This window comes from Dendropsophus ebraccatus, chromosome 7, assembly GCF_027789765.1.
Source record: "Dendropsophus ebraccatus isolate aDenEbr1 chromosome 7, aDenEbr1.pat, whole genome shotgun sequence".
Lineage (NCBI taxonomy): Eukaryota > Metazoa > Chordata > Amphibia > Anura > Hylidae > Dendropsophus > Dendropsophus ebraccatus.
Genome location: NC_091460.1, coordinates 80027571 through 80053634, shown reverse-complemented (window position 1 = coordinate 80053634; position 26064 = coordinate 80027571). Strand labels below are relative to the sequence as shown.

The 26064-nt window shown below is 42.5% G+C and overlaps 1 protein-coding gene across 5 annotated transcripts; it reads right to left on the bottom strand.

The window, feature by feature from the left end:
* Nucleotides 1–1384: 1384 nt before the first annotated feature.
* On the bottom strand, nucleotides 1385–23784 carry AADAT (aminoadipate aminotransferase). Of its 5 annotated transcripts, none has more exons than XM_069976593.1 (14): nucleotides 23638–23784; nucleotides 16217–16285; nucleotides 12803–12971; nucleotides 11977–12109; nucleotides 11297–11371; nucleotides 10134–10343; nucleotides 9416–9481; nucleotides 8649–8731; nucleotides 8377–8473; nucleotides 7168–7229; nucleotides 6334–6398; nucleotides 4565–4671; nucleotides 3103–3204; nucleotides 1385–1640 (listed from the first exon to the last, which is right to left on the bottom strand). In XM_069976593.1, the coding sequence occupies exons 1-14, from the start codon at nucleotides 23672–23674 to the stop codon at nucleotides 1596–1598; spliced, it is 1320 nt and encodes a 439-aa protein (XP_069832694.1). In that variant the 5' UTR covers nucleotides 23675–23784; the 3' UTR covers nucleotides 1385–1595. The 5 variants fall into 5 exon arrangements, with proteins under 5 accessions (XP_069832694.1, XP_069832695.1, XP_069832697.1 ...); XM_069976594.1 differs by lacking the exon at nucleotides 23638–23784 and adding an exon at nucleotides 21125–21203; XM_069976596.1 differs by lacking the exon at nucleotides 23638–23784 and adding an exon at nucleotides 21079–21138.
* Between the last annotated feature and the right edge of the window lie 2280 nt (nucleotides 23785–26064).

Genomic DNA, 26064 nt, shown 5'->3' with positions numbered 1-26064 from the left:
GGAGCAAATCCCCATAGAAAACCCCTCCTGCTCTCCAGACTGGAAATAATACAACTTCCTGTTGGGCATACAGCAGCTGATAAGTACTGGAAGGCTTGAGATTTTTTAATAGAAGTAAATTACAAATCTCTGTCACTTCATGGCAGCAGTTGATTTGAAAGAAATTTTTTTTGGGTGGACTACCCCTTTAAGGTAGAGCGCTTTATCTTGCTTTACAGCATGAAACATGTCAATCTCTCAATATCGGCAAGAGGAATAACTGTGAATTATGAAGAAAGAGATCCTGAATGGGATACATTTTATAGGAACTTTATAGAGTACTTACGGGAAAACAACAGATCTTGTGGGTCAGATCTGTTAAAGGGCTCATGCACTGTAAGGTGCTGTACTACTACCCATAATATGGCACCCATACAGCTGTACAGACCCTTTATGTACTGTATCTCCTATAAGTTAAAAATTGTTGCATGCTCTATTACATATCATATGCAGAGAGCTATTCTAAGTACATGCACGGTACAGCAGTAACTAAATCTGTGTACCGGCCTACAGGCTCTTAGCTGAGTACCAGCATAAGGCTTCTAGCCCATGTTCTGCTAGGACTAGGTCAAGTAAGCAGTTCAGAAGGTACTATATGGAGGGAGGTAAGTGTTTTATATAAAAAGTATTGCTAATCCCTCTAATTCTCCAGGACTATATAACATAAATACCCCCCTTGCTAACCATGCATTTGGACAATGTTGTTTTTAACTGCACATGAAAGCGCAGCAGAATATCAGCAGGTGATGTATGCCCCTGTATGCCTATGCAGGTATACATTGTGTCATTTTCCTGATGTAAACCTTGAACACAATGTGCACAGAGCATAATGTGACAAATGAGATTGCTGCTTATCTCCAGTACAGCGGCAATTCCACACACTGCTCATGGATGAACACAGCAATGTTATACTCATGTGGCACCAGTTATCCCTGAAATACAATGTCACATGCCTGTATACACCAGTCTTCCTGATCTCTCATAGACAGGTTTAATTATTGTATTACACACATACACGGTGCTGACTGCAGCCCTCTTTTCCGTACCAATGTAGCTCTGCCCCCTGCCGATGCCCTGGATTGTGTGCTGGCTGGATGGCTTACCTGTCCATAAAGTGGTTACACATGGAGGTGCATGTCACTCTACCTCCTCCATAGCATTACACTGCACTCAAGCTCAGTCAGTTCTCTCTATTGATGGAGAATAGCTAATTTGTATACCCTTTCCCAGGGAGCATTGCCTGGCCAATAAGACTCCATATGCCAGCCTGGTGATCTACACAAACACATCATTCCCTTAGACATTGGTTTACAGAAAACACACGCCACATATAGATATTCTTCTTTTAAAATATTTTTGTTTTATTTATTTCGTTGTTTTATTTTATAATAAGAAATGACTAATCTGGTGCAGATTTTGCATTTGTTCCTAAAGTTGTCTTTGTTCTAAAACTGAACAGATCTTAGCAGCATAAAATATATCTTCATCGTGTCATTGTTCAGAAGACAATCTAGATTCTAAAACAGGTGTTCATTTGTGTTTGTCCCCTAAGGTCATCACTTTCTTTCTGCAGTGATAAGAGATGCCAGTCTCTCCAGTCCCTACAATGGCCAAAATAATGACAGAAACATGAGAGACACATTCTACAGTTCAATAATTCATGGATGGTTAATACAGGTTATCTTAGGATACATATGTTTATCCCAGGCAGGTTTACATTCAGTTACCAACCACATCTGCTGGAAGTTTGTTCCAAGCATCTACTACTCTTTCATTAAAGTAATATTTTCTCATGTTGTTTCTACTCTTTCCCCCAACTAACCTCTCACTGTGTCTTCTTGTTCTTGGGTTCAGTTTCTACTTAAAACACTTCCCTCCTGAGCGTTATTTAGTCCTTTAACATATTTATTTGATCATTCCCCCTCTTTTATCCAGACTATACAGATTTACTTCCTTAGGGTGCGTTCACACCTACCGCATCCGCAGCTTATTTTTCCGCGGAAATCCGCAGGTCTGGTAGTGCAGATTTCAACCTGCGAGAAATCCGCGTATGTGTGCGTTTTGCGGTTTTTCTGCAGCAAGTTTATCGCAACTGAAATGTCCGTTTAGAATGAGAGACATTTTAAACTGACATTTCAGTTGCGATAAACTTGATGCAGAAAAACCGCAAAACGCACACATACGCGGATTTCTCGCAGGTTGAAATCTGCACTACCAGACCTGCGGATTTCCGCGGAAAAATAAGCTGCGGATGCGGTAGGTGTGAACGCACCCTTAAAGTGACACTGTTAAAGGGTAAATTTTGCAGTTTTCATACCTCTTTTTCTATCATACCTCATGATGCTTGTTCCAGTAAAAAGTGATCTTTTATCATCTGGGATTGGTATACCTGGGCGCCACATAGCCAAGCCCCCTCAGTGACATCATCGCCGCATAGGCCATGCCCCTCAGTGGCCATTGGTGAGGGCCAATCTAGTGGGGGTGGGGCCTATACCTTTAGGCCGGCCCTTCCAATGGCTACTAAGGGGACGGGGCCTATGCGGTGATGACATGGAGGGGGCGGGGCTAAGTTACACTGGGGGTGTGTCTAAGTGGTGCTTTGGTCATGAAGCCCCATCCAGGTATTCCAATCCCTGATAATAAAAGATCACTTTTTACTGGAACAAGCATCATGAGTTATGATTGAAAATGAGGTATGAAAACTTCTAAATTTACCCTTTACACTCATGTAGAGCAGTCATAATGTAAAAAGGGGATGACAGTGTCACTTTAAGTCTTTCCTGATATGTTTTATGTTTGAGACCATCCACCATTTTTGTAGCCAGTCCTTGGACCTGTTCTTTAAATGTTTTGGCATTAATTACTACTACTATTATCTGGCATTTTCTATATTAAATAAAGTATTAAAACACCCCAGGCAGAAGTAATACTTTATTCAGATAATTTTACAGGGCCTGCGTGGGTGCTACAGAATACTAACAAGAAAATCACTGTGTCAGACCCTGCAATAGGTAAATGACCTTTTCCTCCATGTCATCACTTATAATACCGCAGTGTACATACCTGGTCTATCTGCTCTGGAGTAGAGAGAGAAAAGGAGGCCCTCACATAAGAACTGGGCTCTGAACTGTTAATGTTAAATGCTGATCCAGGAACCAGGAGAACCTACAAACACATACACATCAAACTATTTATACAATTGTTACACTGTGTTTTGGTATTTTGCTTGGATGGATTACATTTAAAGTAACACTGTCACCCCCTATTTGCATTGTGACTGCTCTCCACAGGTGTAAAGGGTAAATGTTACAGCTTTCATTACTTATTATTTTATATCACACCTCATGGTGCTTGTTCTGGTAAAAAGTTGTTTTTATCACCTGTGGATTGGTATATGTGGGCGGAGCCTTGCGCCCTATGTGCCACATCACTCCGCCCCTAGCGTCACTTAGCCCCGCCCCATCCGTGGCGTCATCACCGCATAGGCCCCGCCCCTGAGCAGCCATTGGAAGGGCAAGCCTAAAGCTCTTGGCCCCACCCCTAGATTGTCCCATACCAATGGCCACTGAGGGGGTGGGGCCTACGTGGCAATGATGTCACGGATGGGGTGGGGCTAAGTGGTGCTAGGGGTGGAGCGATGTGGCACATAGGGCGCAAGGCCCCGCTCTCATATACCAATCCACAGGTGATAAAAACAACTTTTTACCAGAACAAGCACCATGAGGTGTGATATAAAATAAGTAACGAAAGCTGTAACATTTACCCTCTACACCTGTGGAGAGCAGTCAAAATGCACATAGGGGGTGACAGTGTCACTTTAAGTGTACCTGTCTTTGGCTGGAAGTTGGGGTATCCATGGATACAACCACACTGGGTAATTATTGTGCACAACCCCCATTCTCATCCAGTTGGGCTCATGCACAGTACTGACCCAGTGTGGTGGTATCCATAAATACCCAAATGTTCGGCCGAAGGATTTCATGATTTCATGGGTTAGCATGTTTTGTGACAGGTACACTTTAATTCTTTAATTCACAATAATATATAAGGTTTTACAATGCCTGGGTTCTTTGGGGCTGTCAGGGCAGTCAAGACTTAGTGAACAATGCCCAGAACAATCTGGTCTAGTTTAGCTGTGTGTGCCTTGTAAGTGGGTTTATGTTACCCTACAGGTACACTAATGTGGGTGAATCTTCCACATGCAATGTTATTAGATTAGTCTGACCCTGCAGTAATATTGCTGTATATGTATATTTATTTATTTATTTATGCAATGAGCTGCTCCTAGTGGTGGCAGCAGATTTTATTACATAACTCTAAGGCCATACAGAGAAGGCTAAACTCAAAATATGTAATATGAAATGATTTAATAGAGAATGTAGAACCTATATTAAAATGGGAAACAGAATACTTTCACGCTGCTAGCTCCGCAGCGAAATTCCCTGCAATGCGTTTTTTCATTTCGCTGCGAGTATGTAAAGCCTCACTACTAGCTGTAATAGATCTTCAGACACTGATTCCTCACCTCTTTGCTTATTGCTTTCAACATGATCATCTGATGTGTATCTGGGACTCCAAGGATTTTCATCCACAGGAACATGCCCGCTGTGGGACTGTGCCACTCAGCCAAACCTATGAAGTGAAATAAAGAATAGATGGTCAGTAACACAGGATTCTAGCTGCTTAAAGGGGTTGGCCACTTTATAGTAAAATTGCTCAGTGTACAGTATTAGTAACTGTACTCATTGCTCTTACTGACAGCAGCTCCCTGTGTACCTCATAGAGCTAAAATCAGGCTCCCCTCCTCCAGGCTGGGCTGTCCTTCTCTGTGGTGTTTTGGTCCATAAGATGGCTGACATGAAGGAGCATGTGACCATGCCCCCCCCCCAGTGTCCACCACTGAGCCTGTATATGTCTATGGAGAACACAGTGGACAGGGCATAGTCACATGCTCCTCCATGTCAGCCATTTTATGGACTGAAACAAAACAGAGCAGGGCAGCCCAGCCTGGAGGAGGGGAGTCTGATTTTAGCTCTATGAAATACACAGGGAGCTGCTATCGGTATATCCAGTGAGCACACTTACTAATACTGTACACTGACCTATTTTACTAAAAAGTGGCCAACCCCTTTAAGTTTACAATATACAAGGAACCTTTGTTCTTTGCTAACAACCATATATATAAGGCTATGACAAGTCACAACAAATTACAATAAACCTGGAAAGTTGAAGTTAAAATGATGCTGTAGTATTTATTATAGTCAGATGACGTGTCAAATTTGTTCTCTCTTGTCGGTTTTCTATGTCTGGTTTTGTAAAATGTTACATTATATAGTAGTTCTCTGCCAGAGAGTGCTTAAGTCTTGGTATTTCTGGGAGGTGAGTATTAGATAGAATCATTTGTATAGTCAAGCTGTTTTCCTATTTAACCAATGAAGAGGTCTGCCTCACAGGACTGTTGCGGCCCTTTCATTGTACTGATTGGTGAGGGTCCATTGTGTTGATTGATGAGATCAGCCCTTAAATAAAATGTTGATGGCTGAAGCGCTGCTACTGGTATAGTACTGCTCTGGTCCCCTATACGTGGCCACTTCTTTATGGATGTGACACAGCAGACCCGTCCAGGCAATCAGCGCCTGTGAGAGGATCCTGTCTCGGTCACTGATTGGCTAAGCAGGCCTGCTATGTCACATCCCTGTACCCAGAAGTGGCCGCACAACATAGACTAGAGAAGTATCATACCAGTGGCAGCGCATGAGCCAGTTAAGTAAGTACATATTATATTTTCATTCACCGCCTCCTTGGGCATACAGCTTAAAAGGACCATTTACGTAAAAGTTTCTTATTGGAGGTTAACACTTAACATATTAACCATAAAGGCATCACAGTAATGGGGAGATTTATCAAACATGGTGTAAACTGAAACTGGCTCAGTTGCCCCTAGCAACCAATCAGATTCCACTTTTTATTCCTCACAGACTCTTTGGAAAATGAAAGGTGGAATCTGATTGGTTGCTAGGGGCAACTGAGCCAGTTTCACTTTACACCATGTTTGATAAATCTCGCCCTAAGTGTCTACAGTATTTTGTTAACACAGCTGATAACTCAGGACGGTAGCTTACCTTGATGCGGTAAAATAAAAAAAACACAAAATACATTAATATTGAAGCAGTATGGTGTAAAATGCCAAGTCCTTTTCCATATAATATTACTAGATGATTTTTAACAATATACCATTTAGTATTTTAGGAAAACCAGCTTTTTAGCACATACTTTTTTGGCCTGTTCACCCACCTGTTAACCACTTATCTGCAGATGCAAGCATGGCATCTCTCTGGGATCTGTAGAACCGTATGACACTGCAAGTAAAAAAAACAAACTTATATATGCACAAGACAGAGCTGTCAGATGAAGATGTGGATTTTCTATGCTGTTATCTGCTTAGTACAGGTTATACTGGGATGTGGAGTTTATGTGTTCCCCTTATTTTCAACCTTAACTCCTGCAAGGAAGTATGGACTTTGTACGGATCCCCAGGTTGCTACCAGGGTTGTTACCAGGAGAAGTATAGTCGGGAAAAGGTCAGCACCAAGATAACAACTTTGGTAATGGCTGGACAATTGCAGGGGTGAGGCATAGGGGACATATCCAGAATCAAGGCTGAGGTTATGATCAGCGCCATCAGGAACCACAAACAAATGGACAAGGTATGAGAAACAGGATGATGTATAACCTCAGTCCGCAAGGCACGGTAGATTATCCCCTAAATAGGCTATTAGGCTCTGCGTCATCTTAGGTTGATAGTTGCCTTAGCCACCTAATATTGCCATGCAGCCAAAGCAGGAGGGCCATGGCCTAGATGGGGGTCAGTACAGGAGGAAGCATCTACACGTCTTCCAAGTGTTTGTAACTGTTGGCAGATGCCATTACTGCTCACTGGGATATATTGCTGGATCTAACGGAGGTAACTGCTTACAGGTGGAAGACTGTAGTGACTACATGTAAGAAATCATTCAGGTATATGTGCCTGCAGATATGTTAATAAAATTATTAGTTTTCTAGAAACATTCCACTTGGAGCAATTTTTTACAATTTTACAGAAAGAACTAAGTATTCCACATTGCATACCTCTCAATGTGCTCCAGGAAGCCTTCAACGCCCCAGGTCTGCAGCAGCTGCAATGTCATGATCTGGAAAAGAAGAGTAGTCTGCATTGTAGAGGTGTCCCAATGACTGGACAGTTAACATTAAAGACAGTAAATATATACTGTAGGTGTCTCTGTTACCACTATTGTCTATACTTACTACATATTGTACATAAAATAAACCTAATAATGGCATTTAAGGCTGAAACAGGTGTGATGAAGGTGTTCTATGTATATACAAGTATAAGTATGTTATTGGAACTGTGAGTAGTGAGCTGTGAGTGGGCTGAACGATGGTTGTAATTAGGGATGGTCCGAACCGAGTTCGGTTCGGGTTCGTACGAACCCGAACCCTTGGTAATGAATCCCGCTGTCTGCCCGCTCCGCGCAGTGGGTGGATCCAGCGGGAGGACCGCCTGGAAAACTGGGATACAGCCATAGCCATAGGCTGTATCCAAGTTTTCCAGGCGGTCCTCCCGCTGTATCCACCCGCTCCACGGAGCGGGCAGACAGCGGGAATCTGATGCCGAGCGTTCGGGTTCATACGAACCTGAACCTCGGAGGGTTCTGACCATCCCTAGTTGTAATGTACAGAGAAGAACTGACTATGGTAAGCAGAAAGCAAGCCACTGAGTATATTTATACACAGATCTCTTACTTTATTATCAGATGGCTGCCACTCATAGAGGAAAACATTCTGATAATAATACATACTATTGGATTGCAGAGTGCGCAGTTTTCTAACAGGGGATCATCCATTGCAAATATTGTGCTTTAAAAAGTGGAAAGACACATGTGGCATCACGCCAGCAATGCTGCATTATGGGCAAGATGTCACACATGTCTTGCCACATTCTAATATGCATTATGTGCACTTTATTTACCCCTGAGGATTGTGGGGCAACACCTTGAAACAGCTGTCTGTGGATGGATACCTGGCCTTAGTATTTCTTTGGCCATATCATCAGACTTCTAATTGGATATTGACAGAAGGGGCCGCTTAATATGGTGGTTTTGGTGGTCTCTGTACAGGAGCCATCCTTTTTGCTGGGACCTTCCCTGGAGGGATATCTGGCTAGTCACGGGTTTTGAGACTCATAACTGAGGCTCCGCAAACCTTTTTGAGTGGTGAACTAAGAAGCGAAGATAGAAGAGGAGAAATGAGAAGCCCTGCTTACAAAAAATCCTGTACCTGAGTAAAGGCACTTGTATGTAGTGTTGACGCCTGCATATGCAGTATTATCCGGTCTATAAGTGGTTTAGGTCCAGTTAAATAGCCAATCCTCAGTCTGGTGGATGAAAAAAAAACAACTGTTTCTCCTTAGGAAAAATAACCATGTTTCCATGCTATTTAGATATGCTGGATGATTCTGCATATAAAATACAGAATCCCACAATCATTCCACAACTTATTCATTAGAGAAAACATCATCTTTCCTGAGAAGTTAGGAACAATGATCTTACCCTGAAGAGAGTATCTTTGACATGGAGTCAGCTCTAATAACTCTACCATCAATGTCCAGTGATAGAAATGATGGTGCCCAAGGCTAGGGAAAGCAAAGAAAAACAGAAAACTTTTAAATGCCTTTAATAAAGTTCTGCTTAGAACCACATACTGAAACATGTTCTTATTTTTCTATTCTGTTTCTATTTTCTGGCTGTAACTTTTTACATTTCATTTTAGGACTAGAGTCAAAGAGGCTTTCCAGTGCCTCTGAAGTGCACCAAGCTGTAAGGGTTCTTTTACACACACAGATATCAGGCCAATATATCTCACAGATTTTTTTAAGCCAAGGCCAGGAACGGATTAAAAAAGAGAAAAAATCTCAGTCTTTCCTTTATGACCTGTCAGATAAAATGGTCAGATATCTGTGTGTGTAAAAGGACCCTAACACATCCTCCCTTGCTCTCCGATACCAGACACTGCTTGAAGCTCTACTTTCAGGTGTCATCCTGGAAGCACAGACTGATATATGAAGGGTACCATCTATCTCCTTGACCTAACAGCTATCTAACAGTGTCAGAAATTTAGAATGTGAATTACAGCTGACATTTTCCCTTTAAGAATAGAACCCGTATGCAAATACCTCATCAATGAGCCACCTATAGGCCAATTAAAATATTACAGGTAATCAAAGTTGCATTTCATGTTCTTTCAGCTTGCTCCTAGCTTGTGAATATATAGACGCTGATCAAACTAAATACAGTTTCTGTAAGTTACATGGGCTTACCTTATTGAATTGAAGAAAGTAATAGGGATCATCCTCCACAATAATCAAATCATATTCTTGTGCAATCTGTGAAAAGAGAAAGGATATCTGACATATGTAATCCAGCAAGCGATTTATTAAACGCAGCTTTACCATTGTGTAATAAGCACAATGCATCCAAGAGAATACAGACTGTCACTGTAGCCTTACGTTTATTATCTGCACGTATGGATTCTTGTTTGTGTAAGGTTCATTTATTAAATTAGACTTTGATGTTGGTGGAAATTATTGCACAAATTCACATCCATTTTATCCACAGCCATTAGCACACTTTTAGAATAATATGAACATAAAGTACGGTCACTTTTAATGAATGGCGCATGTTTGCGTTTGAGTGGTATTGGTATGTATTGTTTTAATGTTTTTAAACAGATTTTTTTATGGATTTCTCCATTATTTCATAAATTATTTGCAAGAACTGCACCAATCAGCCTGTTACAGATGCCTCACATTTGTCTGCCATGGTAATATGCTGCTCTAAGAGGGAGACTGTAAGCGCTATATAATCACAAAGCAGGCATTCACACATATGTGACTTTTTACGAAACTCACGATCTTCTATTTGATAATTTAGTTGCACATAAGTACCACTTGCATTGCTCTTCAGTGCCATAAGAGGCAGTTAGTTTATCCCCCCATGTCTACAAACAGATTAGTCGACCTTCTCATGGCCCTGTACCTTGTAGATTTCTACTTTGCGCTCGGTGGTCAGAGAGGCTCCTGTGGGATTGCCCCCATTTGGAATGGTGTAAAGAATTTTTGGGGAATTCTTTTCAGGTATGTGCACATCTTCTGGTGCCCAGTTAGAAAGAATATCTTTAAGAGCCCGAGGAATAATGCCATGTTGATCAGTGGGAACACCAATGAGATTGCATCCCAGTGGTTTTATCTGTAAATGAAAAAGCTTAATTAGCTGAATATTGTTTTAGCTTCCCTCTCATATGTAACCACCCAGACAGTTCTGGGCAGTTGTTGCTTGTGTAACTACCAGTGTAACTATTGCTGTATATCTATAGTGCTGCAGTGTAATCTTTACTCTCTCTATTAGCTTCTCTAGTGTAACCCCTTCATTGCCAGGACTGTTTCTTTAATTTCTGCCCCTATCTTTAGTAGTGTACTTTGTAATTCATCCACCAGCACATTGCAGTCTGCTCAGTGCACTTTTACCAACACTATATCATGACACACTAGAAAGGTGTATGTGCTGTGATGTGATGAGCCAGAGATGTCAGGGTAAGGAAACCCTGTCAATACTGATGACAAACAGCCCAGCAATGCCCCTTGATATGTAAAAAATGAGAAATATTTGTGCACCATGGAGGGGACTCTTACCATGGAGTGCACAAGCAGTTAGATACAGTGAAGCGATGGGCTATGGGTAAGGCTAGGTTCACACTGCGTTTTCAGCATCCGTTTAACGGATCCGTTTTTTTTAACGTCCAGAAAAATAGGGTCAGCAACGTTTTTTGGTCCGTTTTGGTCCGCCAAAAAAACGGATCCGTTTTTTTTTTAGAATGGAAGTCAATGGAAAAACGGATGCACACAAATGAATCCGTTTTTCATGCGGTTTTTGCAAAAAACGGATGCGTTAAACGGATGCTGAAAACGCAGTGTGAACCTAGCCTAAGAAGACAGAATGGGAGCAGGGAGGATTTATACAAATTGCACTAGACAGCCTGTGGCTGTATGTAACAAATATAGCCATGGTGATGTTTTGTTCTTGTGATGTTATGTGTGTGCAATCATGTGTGCAACAGTGCAGATGACCATAGTGCCTGATCCTATAGATGATGCGGTCACATGATTCTACAAAAAAACAAAACAAAAACACAATATACTCACAGCTGCCAGAGTTCCAGAATAGGTTGGTGCATCTATCAAAACGTTATCTCCAGGACTTACAAGCATATCAAATGCCTAAAAGAATTAAGAGAAATATTTAACTTAGGAATATATTATTCCTACCAATAAATAAACCCCCTAAAACACCATTCAGATGCAATGAGGGTGCACATACATGTTGCGGCAGTGGCATGTGGATGAAACCATGTCTGCATGTGCTTACCAAAGGTTGCAAGATTTTGCCCTCTCACACTGTTTATGTGATTGCAATGTCCCAGCCTGACAGTAAAATGTTACTGTGATTTAAAAAACACTCCCTCTCTCCCTGTCTCTCTATTCACTAAAGATGGGCTCGATAGACCTTCTATAAAAATCTGTCTTCTGCACTGATGCAAAAGACAGGGAGAGAAGCACTTTGCTGAGCACTTCTCACCACTTGTTTTTGCGATTGGTGGGGGTATCAGCACCAAGATGCCAACCAATTTAAACTTAATATGTCAATGTTTTTTTATTGGCATTGACACATTACATTAGTGCCACGTGAACCCTATTGGCATCTGAGTAGCTGATAAGGTTTGGTTAGTGTCATCTGCACATCGCAATAGTAAATTATATTGATTTATCAAATAGTTACGGTTCCCCAGTGTGTATATGCATATACAGGTAAAGACCCATCTTACCTTAGATAACCCTTCCTGGCTGCCAGTAGTGATGCACATGGCCATCTGTCCTTTGTCAGGGCTGTATGCAAGGGTTGGTGGATTATGCAGCTTTTTTTGCAATTCTCTCAACCAGGAAACCAGTTCTGGAACTCTATATGTTAATAAGAGAATGGATACAAACTGATTTACATACAATAATAACTGTATGATGCTCCTCAGAGCAGAAACATAAATATATAAAAATCTCATATATTATATATAAAGATAAAGTCATTCAACTATATATAAATATATAGTTATTCACTCATAAAGAGGTATTAAAAACTGCATTAAAGTGTGGTATAAGCATAAGATGTGTTTTCTATAGGAATGACAGTGGTGGTTATATAGATGCTCAAATTCAAAGAGGAGGGAACAAAAATCAGCATCCATTGTGCTAAAGCGTACCACGGCTATAAATACAGCAATCCTACATCCAGCTGGCATTAGGTCTTAAAGGGGTATAACCATCATAGAAAGTGATGACATATTGTTAGGATATAAGTTTGTGATCCCCATTCACTTCTAGTAAAGCCATAATTTTCTATTAAGGGAAATCCAATTTAATTTGATGCTTTATTCATTCCCCACCTCCCAGAAACTGTTAACAAAGTTAGTTCTATAGTTATACTGTATGTACCCCAAAATGAAAAATGCAACTACAAAAATACAATGGAACAATACAATGCAACAATGAAAAAACATAAATAAATACTGGTTCTCTAAAGCCCCTATTACACGGGGTGAAGACACAAACAGGGCTGGTTGTTAAGAGGTTAATAACATGACAAGCTAAGGACTTTACCCTGGTGTTGCAGAATACTGTAATGCTTTCTTCATTAAAGTTTCCCCAATCTCAATGACTGTCCCATCATTCAAAGTAACGCTTGCTGATTTAAAGGGGAAAGTATCTGGATTTGGAGCGCCCCCTGCCAGTGATATGACCGACGGTGGAGAATTCATTAATAAATCAGCTGCAAAAAATGGGTAAAACAAAAATAGAGATGAAAATGTAGAATATCTTTCAGTGTGGGAATTGCAATGCTGAAACATGTAATCGGCAGCTGCCCACATAATCGGAGTCACAACAGGGTATGTTCACACTGAGTAAAACAGGCGGAATTCTGCGGCGGAACTTTCTGCCGCAGAATCCCGCCTGTCACTTCTTTGAGCGGAGAGCGGTGTCAGTGGAGGAGCGCGCACCCTCTCATTCACTCACAGCGTGACACTGAGCACGGCGGGATTCCACGGCAGAAAGATCCGCTGCAGAATTCCGTCGTATTTGCTCAGTGTGAACATACCCCAAAGGAGCAGGGAAAGCAAGCATTACCTCCAGCCTCCATCATGTACAGATGTCACTTGTCACAGCTGGTACCACCAGGCAGAGCTGGCCACTGGTATAGACCCCCAGTCACTTGTACAGGTGTTGACACCTCTACAAGGACATTCCCTACATGCAGATCATAATAAAATCAATTACATTAAATATTTTTTTTCCTTTTTTACTATGAACGTTCACGTGGGTTTCCTCCGGATATTTCGATTTCGTCCCACAAACCAAAACATACAGACAGGTAATTGTGAGCCCTAATGGGGATGGGGATAGAATCAAGTGGCTATGTACAGCTTTGCGAAATAAGTTAGCGATATATATATATATATATATATATATATATATATATATATATACATATATATATATATATATATATATATATATATATATTATTATAAAGCTGTACAGTACTTATGCTGTAGTTGTTTTTTCTCTCTATCTTATTTTATATGGTTATATGTTTATTATACACCACAAGACAATGACCCCAAACAAAGCCAATATCACCTTTAGCATAATGAAGAACAAGGAGCCTGGAAATGAAGATGTGGCCCCCACAGAGCCCGGAAATCAACATAATTGAGTCTATCTAGGAGTAGATGAAGAAACAGAATGACTTGAGCAAACCTACATCCACAGAAGGTCTGTGGTTAGCTCTCCAAGATTTCTGGAACAACCTTCTTGTTCCTTCAAAAACTGTGCAAGTGCACCTAGAAGAGGGGTGCAGATCCTGCGGGCTAGCCTTGACCTGTACAGAGGAATCACTGCATCAGAAGCACGTACATGCGGAGATTTGTCAGGGCATCTACTATACATATGAATGGTTTTTATACTCTCATTTAGGTCCTGAAAAACCATTTAATCTCATAGACCAATGCCATCTACTACCAAGAGAAATGCTGATGGATCGCAAGAGGAAAGTTTAGACCCAATGGGACAGAATAATAAATGAAACAATCTTACTGACTAATAATAAAGAAAAAATGTAAGAAAAAAATCCCATTTTTCCAGAATTTTCATTCATTCCTTTAAAGCAATAATGACATGTGATGAATGATGAAGAAGAATTCTAAACAATGATTCTTGTAAGTTAAAAGCTTTTTTCTATGCATAAAAGATAAAGGGAAATGGTAATTTTATAGAATCCAATCCTGCAGTAAAATGAGCGGGGCGCATAAATTAATTTTGCCATCAAAATCTAATGGTCACTTCTCCCAGCAAAAAGTCTATACTCTCATAACCACAAATAATATTTATGTTCATACAGTAAAAGTTACAGCGCCACATAAAAGAATAACATATTGTGGGAGCTATTAAACACTAAGTAATGACAGCCTATGTATGGAGCCCAAAGCATTTCTCCACAGCAGATCAATGGCTTTTTACACAGCAGCCTGATGTGTCAAATTGATGTCCGCCTGGTAAATTAGGTTGTCAGCTTTTATCACATGTGGGCTTGAGGTTGGCGATCACGCTTTTACTATGACTGCCATTCTGTTACATGCATGTTTATCTAATCCTGAATAACTCTTTTAAGGCCTTATTCCACGGGCTGACTAAGAAGAGCAAACAAGCGCTATTAGCGCTCGTTTGCTCCTCGTTCTCCTCTCGCTGCCGCCGCTATGACACGCGGCAGCATCAAGCGGGTGAGTGCAGGAGGGGCCGTGGGGAGCTGCGGGGGGGGCGGGCTGCCCGGGTGATTGCTAGATTGTCGGGTCAGCCCATAGTGGATAGAGTCGGTCTGCTGCCGCCGCTCCAGTTCCGCGAAGCGACGGCAGCAGATCGCTGCTACATCAGTCGTTTGTTTTTCAACATGTTTTAAAGACAAACGACAGCAACGATCAGCCGTCATGAACGATGTCGGCTGACCGTTGCCTTCTATTCCACGGGACGATTATTGGCCGATTATTATTCTGAGCTGGGTTGTGACACTGCAGGAGTGGGAGGGGTCAGAGAGCCTGTGCCATCTCTGTGGGGGAACAGAGATGGTTAAAGGGGTAGTGCGGCGGTAAACATTTATTCACAAAATAACACACATTACAAAGTTATACAACTTTGTAATGTGTGTTATGTATGTGAATGGCTCCCTTCCCCGTGTTCCTCCCCACCCACACTAGACCCAGAAGTGTTGGTGCATTCGTGTCGACCCCGGGTTGCCATCTTGTGACCAATGACGTCGTCTTCGGGAGGCCGGCCGAACCGCTCCATCCGTCCCTCATGCTGGCCCCCCTATGCCGCGTCATCAGCTGCTCAGCCGCGATTGGCTGAGCATAACTGTGCTCAGCCAATCGCGGCTGAGCAGCTGATGACGCAGTATAGGGGGGCCGGGATGAGGGACTGATGGAGCGGTTCGGCCGGCCTCCCGAAGACGACATCATTGTCACAAGATGGCCGGGTCTAGCGTGGGTGGGGGGGAAACACAGGGAAGGGGGCCATTCACATAAATCACACATTACAAAGTTGTATAACTTTGTAATGTGTGTTATTTTGTAAATAAATGTTTACCGCCGCACTACCCCTTTAAGTATATATTTTCTATTATGTTCCCGCACCTCCCTCCCTGCAGCAGATTTTTCATTTTGGCTGGACTTCCCTTTAAGGACAAAGTAGAATTAGCCAGTAGCATGAATGCACATGGCTGGTTTCTCATAAGACAATACTGTAAGGTACATATCATGGCATTTTGCTCAATGGTGGCATTGGTAGGGCATCGATTCTTTGGAAGACAGTTGTGCCAAGGGCCAGTTTGGGGCAAAGGATAGCAGGAACAGCAGTAAAGTGTGTTGTGTTATATCAATTCCCCTACTTACCCCCAAAGATGTATCCCTAGGTTGTACATACATCACACAATACCTTATACTACTATCTCCTATGTATACTTACTCATTGCCCTTATAGGCGAGGCTTGCCTGGCTGCACTCACAGCTGTCAGAAACCGTGCGTAATTCATGTCTGTGAACACATAAAAATAATATAGGAAACATGATTTATGTTTGTTTCAGCAGCAATGTATGCATAAAAAATAAAACAAAAGCCTACAAGAAATAGGACATGGCTCCTAGTTCACAGTGGATAAGATGTCCCCTTTCATCAAATGAAGGTAGAAAAACTGGGCTGCTATCTTCCAAAGGCTGCAACATGTCCACCCTCAGGTTATGTGTGGTATTACAACTGCTGTCTCTGGAAGAAAGCAAAAAGAACTACAAATCCCAGCAGCACCAGAAATAGGTGGATGCTAATCTCACCGGACCGGACCCATGTACGTATATCAATCCAAAGAAGCAATGTCGAGATAGCACATCCAAGGACCTTCACTAATCACAGCAGTGCACACTGGTGTGATTAGTAAAGTTTCTAGAAGAAAGCAGCTACAGCATGTTTTTTTAATCTTGGAAAACCTTGGATAAAGTATATGGCCTGTAACGGGCTGTCCTGGAAAAGACATCAGGAGCTACCAGGGCAATGCTCTATGAGCTAAACACAGAAACAGCACAATCCTTTCTTCTGTACCACCACTAGATCAGAACAGACTGTAAACAGTTATCTAAAGGGGAGCTAATAGCTAATTTTTAGGTACACTATGGCTGTCACCATAGCTGTGGGCACTGTGGCTGTCACCATAGCTGTGGCCACTGTGGCTGTCACCATATCTGTGGGCACAGTGGCTGTCACCATAGCTGTGGGCACAGTGGCTGTCACCATAGCTGTGGGCACTGTGAATGTCACCATAGATATAGGCACTGTGGCTGTCACCTTATCTGTTGGCACTGTGACTGTCACCATAGATGTGGGCATTGTGGCTGTCCCATATCTGCGGGCACAGTGGCTGTCACCAAATCTGTGGCTACTGTGGCTGTCACCATAGCTGTGGGCACTGTGGCTGTCACCATAGCTGTGGGCACTGTGGCTGTCACCATAGATGTGGGAATTGTGGCTGTCCCATATCTGCGGGCACAGTGGCTGTCACCAAATCTGTGGCCACTGTGGCTGTCACCATAGCTGTGGGCACTGTGGCTGTCACCATAGCTGTGGGCACTGTGGCTGTCACCATAGCTGTGGGCACTGTGGCTGTCACCATAGCTGTGGGCACTGTGGCTGTCACCATAGCTGTGGGCACTGTGGCTGTCACCATAGCTGTGGGCACTGTGGCTGTCACCATAGCTGTGGCCACTGTGGCTGTCACCATAGCTGTGGGCACTGTGGCTGTCACCATAGCTGCGGGCACTGTGGCTGTCACCATAGCTGTGGGCACTGTGGCTGTCACCATAGCTGTGGGCACTGTGGCTGTCACCATAGCTGTGGCCACTGTGGCTGTCACCATAGCTGTGGCCACTGTGGTTATCACTCTACTTTGTGACTCTTCAGCTCTCACTATAAAACATAATATATTTCCATATAATATGTAAAAATATCTCTCCTCTGGCCCATTAGTAAGATATGTGCTGTACATACCAGTGCAGGCAATATTCATACTGGTGTCAAAGTGACAGGCACAGTAGCAGCCACTGCCTCAGCGTCAATTACCTTTGACCTCTTTGCCCTGTGTGACCAGGAGGCAGTATCATTACCAGATCAGATGCTGCTCTCAATGCTGCTCTTTCCTTACTGTATGTGTTTAACCCCTTAAGGTCAAAGCCAATTTTCGTTTTTGCACTTTTGCTTTTTCCACTTTATGTTTAAAAGTCCATAGCGCTTGCATTTTTTCACCTAGAGACGTATATGAGCCCTTATTTTTTGAGAAACCAATTGTACTTTGCAATGACAGGCATTATTTTTCCATAACATATGCTGTGAAACCGGAAAAAAATCATTTGCGCTGTCAAATTGAAAAAAAAAGGAATTTATTTTGATTTCGGGGAGTTTTGCATTTACGCCGTTCGCCCTATGGTAAAACTGACATGTTATGCATGTTCCTCAAGTCGTTACGATTACAACGATATGTAACATGTATAACTTTTATATTATCTGATGGCTTGTAAAAAATTCAAACCATTGTTAACAAATATATGTTCCTTAAAATCGCTCTATTCCCAGGCTTATAACGCTTTTATCCTTTGGTCTATGGGGCTGTGTGAGGTGTCATTTTTTGCGCCATGATGCCTTCTTTCTATCGGTACCTTGATTGCACAAATACGACTTTTTGATCACTTTTTATTACATTTTTTCTGGATTTGATGCAACCAAAAATGCGCAATTTTGCACTTTGGAATTTTTTGGCGCTTACGCCTTTTACCGTGCGAGATCAGTAATGTGATTAAATTAATAGTTCGGCGATTACGCACGCGGCGATACCAAATATGTTTGTTTATTTATATTTATAAAATGGGAAAAGGGGGGTGATTTGGACTTTTAAAAGGGGAGGGGATTTTTTATTAATAAAAAAACATTTTTACTTTTATTTTTACTTTAACTAGAAGCCCCCCTGGGGGACTTGTATATAGACAGCACTGATCTCTCATAGAGATCAATGCTGTGTATATACACAGCAAAGAGCGATCAGATCGGTGATAGATTGCTATGGCCTGCTGCAGGCCATAGCAATCTATTGCCCCGCCGGGATCATCGTCATTCCGACGCTGAGGCCCGGCACGGGCAGAAGAACGGATCTCCGTCCCACTAGACACCAGGGATGTGTTTATCTAAGCATCTAAGTGCAGCTGTCAGGTTTGACAGCTGCACTTAGAGGCCTAATTAGCCGGCGCGGCAACGGGACCCGCGCCGGCTAATAGAGGCACTGCCCGGCTGCACATGTCAGCCGGGATCAGCGCCGTTCAGAGCGGGGTCCCGGCGGGATCCTGCTCTGAACACCCCCCGCGGCACCATGACGTATCAGTTACGTCATGGGTCGCTAAGGGGTTAATGATAATAATAATTTATATTTATATAGCAACAACAAATTCTGCAACACTTTACAATTCTGGGGGTACAAAGAAGACAAAAGGCAGAGGGGCAAAAGTATGTCACTGATACAATGGCCCCACAATTTTTTTTATAAATAGGGTAATTAGGGATGCATGAACAGATGAGGTTTGAGGACACGTTTGAAGCTTTGGGTATTGGGGGTGACTCTGACAGGTAATCCATTCCATAGAACTGGTGCAGCTCGGGTAAGATCCTGGAGACAGGAGTGAGAGGTGCGGATTACGGAGGATGTTAGGTGTAGGTCATTAGCAGAGCGTCAAGCATGGGTAAGGTGGTAAACAGAGATAGGGAAATGTCAGAAGCTCAAGATTAAGTTTTGGATAAAAGGAGGGCATAATGTTAGAGTTGGCAGACAGACAGTCACTGGTGTTCTGTAGAAGAGTGGGGGTGATATCCCAGGAGGAGGTATAGAGCTGGGTATGTTTATAGTCTGTTCCTGGCTTTGGCTTCAATAATCTGTCAGATAAATCTGTCTGTGTAAACGCACCATTAGGCTATGTTCACATGGCGTAAGACACCGGCAGTTCATCGACCCGGCTGGTGTCAGAAAAGATCATCCCGTCCAGTACTGCAGTAGTGGCCAGATGGTCTTCCCTGCTGCTGAATTCGCATGTGGGCGCATCCGAATTCCCCGCTGCACACAATGGAGCGTGCGGTCGGAGCTGCACGCTCCATTGTGTGCACTAACAGGTTTTCTGCGGCCGCAGAAAACTGACATGTCAGTTTTTTTGTGGCGCCGCTGGGGATCCTGGCTGGAGTGTATACTATATGTATACACTCCGGCCGGGATCCCATAGACAGCACCACTACGTAAGTTCTGTAATAATTACCGCCATTGTTGCAAGTGTGAACATAGCCTTAGTCAGTATGTGGTGGTTTTAGTCAGTATGTAGTGATATTAGACAGTATGTGGTGGTAATCTTTGTCTGGTAAACTGGTACTATTTGTCTAAGTATACTGGATCTGGTCAGTAACAGTATGGTGGTAACGTTAGTGGACATGGTGTGGCCGTAATTGTTGCCCTTTGTATACTGATATTACTGGTAATAGTGGTGGCGGTATACAGGATCTGGTCAGTAACAGTATGGTGGTAACGTTAGTGGTCATGGTGTGGCCGTAATTGTTGCCCTTTGTATACTGATATTACTGGTAATAGTGGTGGCGGTATACAGGATCTGGTCAGTAACAGTATGGTGGTAACGTTAGTGGTCATGGTGTGGCCATAATTGTTGCCCTTTGTATACTGATATTATTGGTAATGGTGGTCCCGGTATACAGGATCTGGTCAGTAACAGTGTGACAGTGATATGTATGGTGCTATAATGCTCCTCCTAATACTATATATATGTGTGTGTGTGTATGTGTGTGCGTGTGTGTGTAATGTATATCATAAGCTTAGGACTGCAGTCGGTGGGGGTGGGTTGCCCAATTAATAGCTTGCTATAAGGCCCAGCCATTTCCAATACGCCCCAGGCTGCTGTCTATATATATAACAGCTTGTGGCACTCCATAGTGTGTATGTATATATATATATATATATATATATATATATATATATATATATACTGTATATATGACCTTTATCAGATGGCTTTCATCTGGGTCACTGATCCCCTTCGTTCATACATGTGACAGGCCTGATGTGACACGCTCTGCAGGGACAGCTTTCAGGATGTTCCCAGGATGTCACGTGCTCAGTGATCCCAGATGGTGCCCCATGTTTACTACGGACCTGCAGCGAGTACTAATGTCTCCCAGGTGCGGCATATCAATAGATAGATGCATACAGCACAAGAGATAGAGAACTATCAGCCTCCACATACCGACACACTGCACAGCGACACCACATAACACACAGCACACAGATACCTTCTGCCTATTCATTCCACTGTCTTATGCAAAGACTCCGGCCAGACAAGCTCAATCCATCCCCGAGCAAGGCTACAACTAGTTACAGACAGAACGCAGGCTCCTGGTTAGCAGCTTACATTCCTTACAACGTCAACACGAAGAAAGCTCCTAGGTCGCCACCTACTGGTCATTAGGTGAAATACAAGTAATTGGTTTATTCCATAAAACTCGTTCACATTCAAGTGCACAAACGACCTTCTACATGTCAGAGATCTCCAAGTGACATCTTTAGTTTATTAATTATATAGATCAGTGATTCTCAGTGAGACCTTACTATCCAGAACCTAGTGACGCCCAGCCTTTCCTCTGATCATGGTTCATAGCATTTTTTTTTTTTACCAGAAAAACAATGAAGAGAGTGGACCAGAGAAAAACAATGCAGCAGCTTACCCTGGTACAGGGAAAGGGCAGAACAGCAGTGTACTGTACAGTGGAGAGGTGCTACTAGACAGCCAGCTGGTGCAGGCACTTAAGGTAGTACAGCTGCTAAGAAAACCAAATAAACATGGCAAAAGTTTTGATAGTCAGGAGACCCCCCCACCAATTTCTAATATAGAAGCTTCGGGGGTGGCGATCGGGGTGGCACAGGGGGCTGCGGTTGACCGTGGGCCCGGGCTGCGGATGAGCGGGGGGCCGGGCTTCGAGCGGGGGGCCGTGCTACGGGTGTGCGATCTTAAAACGATCGCAAAAAATGTTTCCGTACGATATATCGTACCGTCTAAACGCTGATCGTTATAAAAAAAAATCGTTACTCTGACATCGTTAACCGTACGATCGGGCCAATTATCGTTTCTTGTAAACGCAGCATCAGTTATGCTGATCAGTCATAGCAATCAGCCACCTGCCAAAACAGCCCTGACCTATGGGGACCTAAATTCCACCTCTGGCGGTGTCTTATGGTATCTGGCACCAAGATAATAGCAGCAGATCCTGTAATCCGGCACTTGGTGTTTAACAAACTTTGCATAAATCAGTATAAGAAATGTTATAGTACTGTATATCTAATCAGAGAAAATGCTTTCCCCCTCTCCTTATCAGACCCCCCTCTCCTTCTCCCCAGACCTTTATTCACTTTGAAAAACAGCTCAGTTGTGACTTGTGTTTAAAGATTTGCTCATTGCTGGATTAGGGCTCCCTATACAAGCCTATGGAGAAGTCTATTGAGATGGGCGAGGTGGAAGACCTGAAAGGTAGTGATCAGAGAGAGCAAACATATGCGGCAAAGAGTCTATGCTAGAATTTACTGTTAGCCTAGATCTCACCCTGGGTTCAATTCACAGATTAGAATGCACAATATTGCTCTATACTGTCTTCTATGCTGCAACGGTTTCTTATGATATTGAAAAGAGATAAAGAACAGGACCCATCTTCTATGTGTGCAGCTTAGGGGAGTCATCATAGAGACTAAGCTTATGTAATCACACATGACGGCTTATCCTTAAAAGATATTTGGAACAACATGGATCAGAACCTACTGGTCTAATATTTTCTGGCATTGACTTGGTCAATTCAGTCAGGGTATTCATGGTGCAGGCATCACGAAAAATCATATGTGGATTATCACCTTACGAACCGCGTCTTCTACAGTTCTTAATGAACTTCTTTTCTAGTTACTTATAACTCCCAATATGACTCTTGGATTTATTCATTTTAATAGATTGTGTGGACAACAGGGCCATGGGATTTTGACCGGTCTAGCTTCTGTTTGACAGGTGCAGACATTTACATTGGGCACCTATGACCCTGTCACTGGTTCTCTGGTTGTCCTTCCTTGAACCACTTTTGGTAGTTGCTAAGTAGAATCAATGTGGAAATGTTGTGACCCCATCCCCTAGTAACCAGCACATCAAGTACAAGGTCTTAGTGATACCAGGTACATGGGAGCTGATCTGCAGTAACCAGGAAAGGCCACTATATAGTGAATGGAGCCAACTGCTTCTTGCCCTATTCACCACATAGATTTGATTGGCCACTCTGTTGATCAGCTGATTGGTGGTGTTCCCAGTACATACAGTACATTTAAATCATCTCTGCAAAATTCCACAAAGATAAACCTGAAGAGGAAGAATCCCTGAAAATTTAATTAATGTAGGTTCCAGTAGGAGAGTTGACTTCCGTTTGTCTCCAAATAAAATAACACGAAGGCTGCGTTCCCACATTTGCGTTCAGAAAGTAGCCGAGACCACGTCCTTATTTCTTTTCCAGCCCTGTGATGTTGCTGGAACTATTAGTATAGAAATGGGGGTGCAGTCCACATTCAGATAACAAATGTAGGAATGCTGTCTGATGCCACAGTATATACCTGTCTATAACAGCATGACAAGGATTCTTATCATCTGCTTCAGGTTTGTTTGTAGAGAATTTATGCAAATAACATTTTTCAATCCAAAAATTCCGGAAAGATCCTGTTTGTGTGTGTAACATTGGGAATACAATAATAACATTATATGTCATTAAAGAACAAGGCCTACCTTTGGCTTTGGAGAGTTGTCCAGATGAGTAAGACATTGGTACCTTTTCTATACGATAACTTATTACGGTTATTTTTTTTTACAGCTTCTGCTGGAACATGAAAGAAACAATACTTAGTGTGTACAGATTGTTTCCACTTGCCCTTTGATACGTTTGCCTTGCATGGTTATTTGTTAACATTCAGGTTACACATGCACTAGAGATTTAGACTTGGCTACATTGTAATCTTAGGACAAAGTTTATTTTTCTTGATGTGCAGTGCCATCTAGTGGTACAAAACTTTATTTAATATGGCTCAGTCTATGATCTTATTCACAAGTTACAGTAGGTAGATCAGTATGGCCTCAGAATGCAAGTAGTTATTGTCCTAAGGCTGTGTATAGATGAGTATAATACAGTGCTGTACAGTGCATTAAATACCTGAAATGGGATCTGATCTTCTAAAGACGAAGAGAAGGGACCTCTAGGAAACTAAATCTTGGGAATGGCTTCAGCAGCTACCTTACAGCTGCCGAAACATGGCCTAGTTTACCTCTATATTATGTGTACAATGTACATTCTAAATGTATTAAGACTTAATGCTTCATGTTGGCAATTCTCTGTTTTATTAGCTGCACGTCAGACAGATTTTGTCCCAGTAACAAACTACAGTATTCATGAAAAAGATGCAGGAGACAGCACATCCAAGGTGAAAAGAGTCCAGTATTTATTATCACACCAGTGCGCAACGTTTCGGCTACAGACAGCCTTTTTCAAGCAGTGATACAGCTCTTTATACACAGCAAACATATATATCAGTTTTTGCAAACTACAGTATTCTATACTTTAAGACGACACTCCAGGAGAGAAATTTTCTGTGGTCTCGACTTTGCGGTTCCTATAATATCACTCAAAGTTGATCGTAGTGGCAAGGCATTTCATGCAGCAGTGGCTTCTATTACACTACCATACTGGAATTCATTGAGCTCAATAAAAGGACTCACTTTTCCACAAATGTTTCATTCCATTGTTTGTACAGCCCAATGGAGTAGTAACATTGTTGGTGATTTATTCATATGTATTCAATACATATGAATAAATCACCAACAATGTTACTACCAGCAAATCATAAAGATGTGGCGTTAGAATGAAACATCTCAGATTATGATATCAGACCAACATACAGGGGGACATTTATCAAGACTGGCGTATAAGTATTGCAGTCTTAAATAAAGCTCCTCCCCTTTTTCCCAGCAGGAATTACTAAGAGGTGCATGCCACTCAATACAGCTCACCCTGTGCCGGGAACCTCCGTCCGCAGTCTCTGGGCCAAATCCCTCCTGCTATGTCTCTGAATAGGAGGGCTTATGCACCTCCGCTATCCGCGCCTTTTCTGTCAATTCTCTGAGCAGAGGCGTGCAAGCCCTCCCATTTAGAGACATAGCAGGAGGGATTAAGCGCGGAGACCAAGGACGGAGGTTCCCGGCAGAATCTACGCGACAAATCCGTAGTGTGAATGGGCCCATACTGTACCTGCTTTGCAATAATTCAAACATAAAGGCCTGATTCTTGGAGTCCTCTCTGAACAGTTGATGTATGTTGAGATGTGTCTAGTACTTGAACATTCGCTTTAAGTTTTGCCAATGAATAGAATAAAGCAGGTGCGGGGAAGCCGGTGCCGCGGTCCTTTTTTTAAAATGAGAATAAATGGAGTTGCATGATAGAGGGGCGGGGGCTTCCTCCCACTGGGGGCCGGCCCGCCTTCAATGCTTCAGCCCAGGAATAGAATGGTGCCGTACACGGAAACCAGGTCACAGTTCAAAAAAAGGACCGTGCCACTGGCTTCCTTGTGCCAACACCGCTCTATCCATGGACATGGATAGATGGTACTGATGGTACATTCGCTTTAAAGTGTTCTTAATCTGCAGTTTCTTAGGCTGGTAACTCTATTGCAATACATGTAAATTTCTGGATCCCCTGACCTTCATGTCTTAGAGTAATAATGGATTGTCCTTTCCCTTTACTTAGTTCAGTGGTTCCTGCCATAATGGGCAAACAATGCACAAAAATGTTGGATGGTTTACTAAAACTAAAAAGGCAGACTAGATGGACCAGGTGTTTTTTTTCCGACAATCTTCTATGTTTCTATTATAAAGGCAAGAAATGCCACAAGTTAAAGGGGAACTCCAGATAGAGGTTAAAAAAAATGAAACTTCTGCAGAGGCATAAAGCATTACTTACCTATCTATACCATTTTTGAAACTACCAAAAATCCATTTGTTTTGGGGGGTTTTGTTCTGTTTTGTGTTTGTGCACTTCCTGGTTTATCAGTTGTACACAGTACTACAGGTTCCAGAATGCAATGCTTTCCCTGAGCTGTTTCATCACAGTCCTCCCCCCTGCCCATTCTCCGCCCAAATCTGTTGCAGAACATCTAGGCTGTGTTC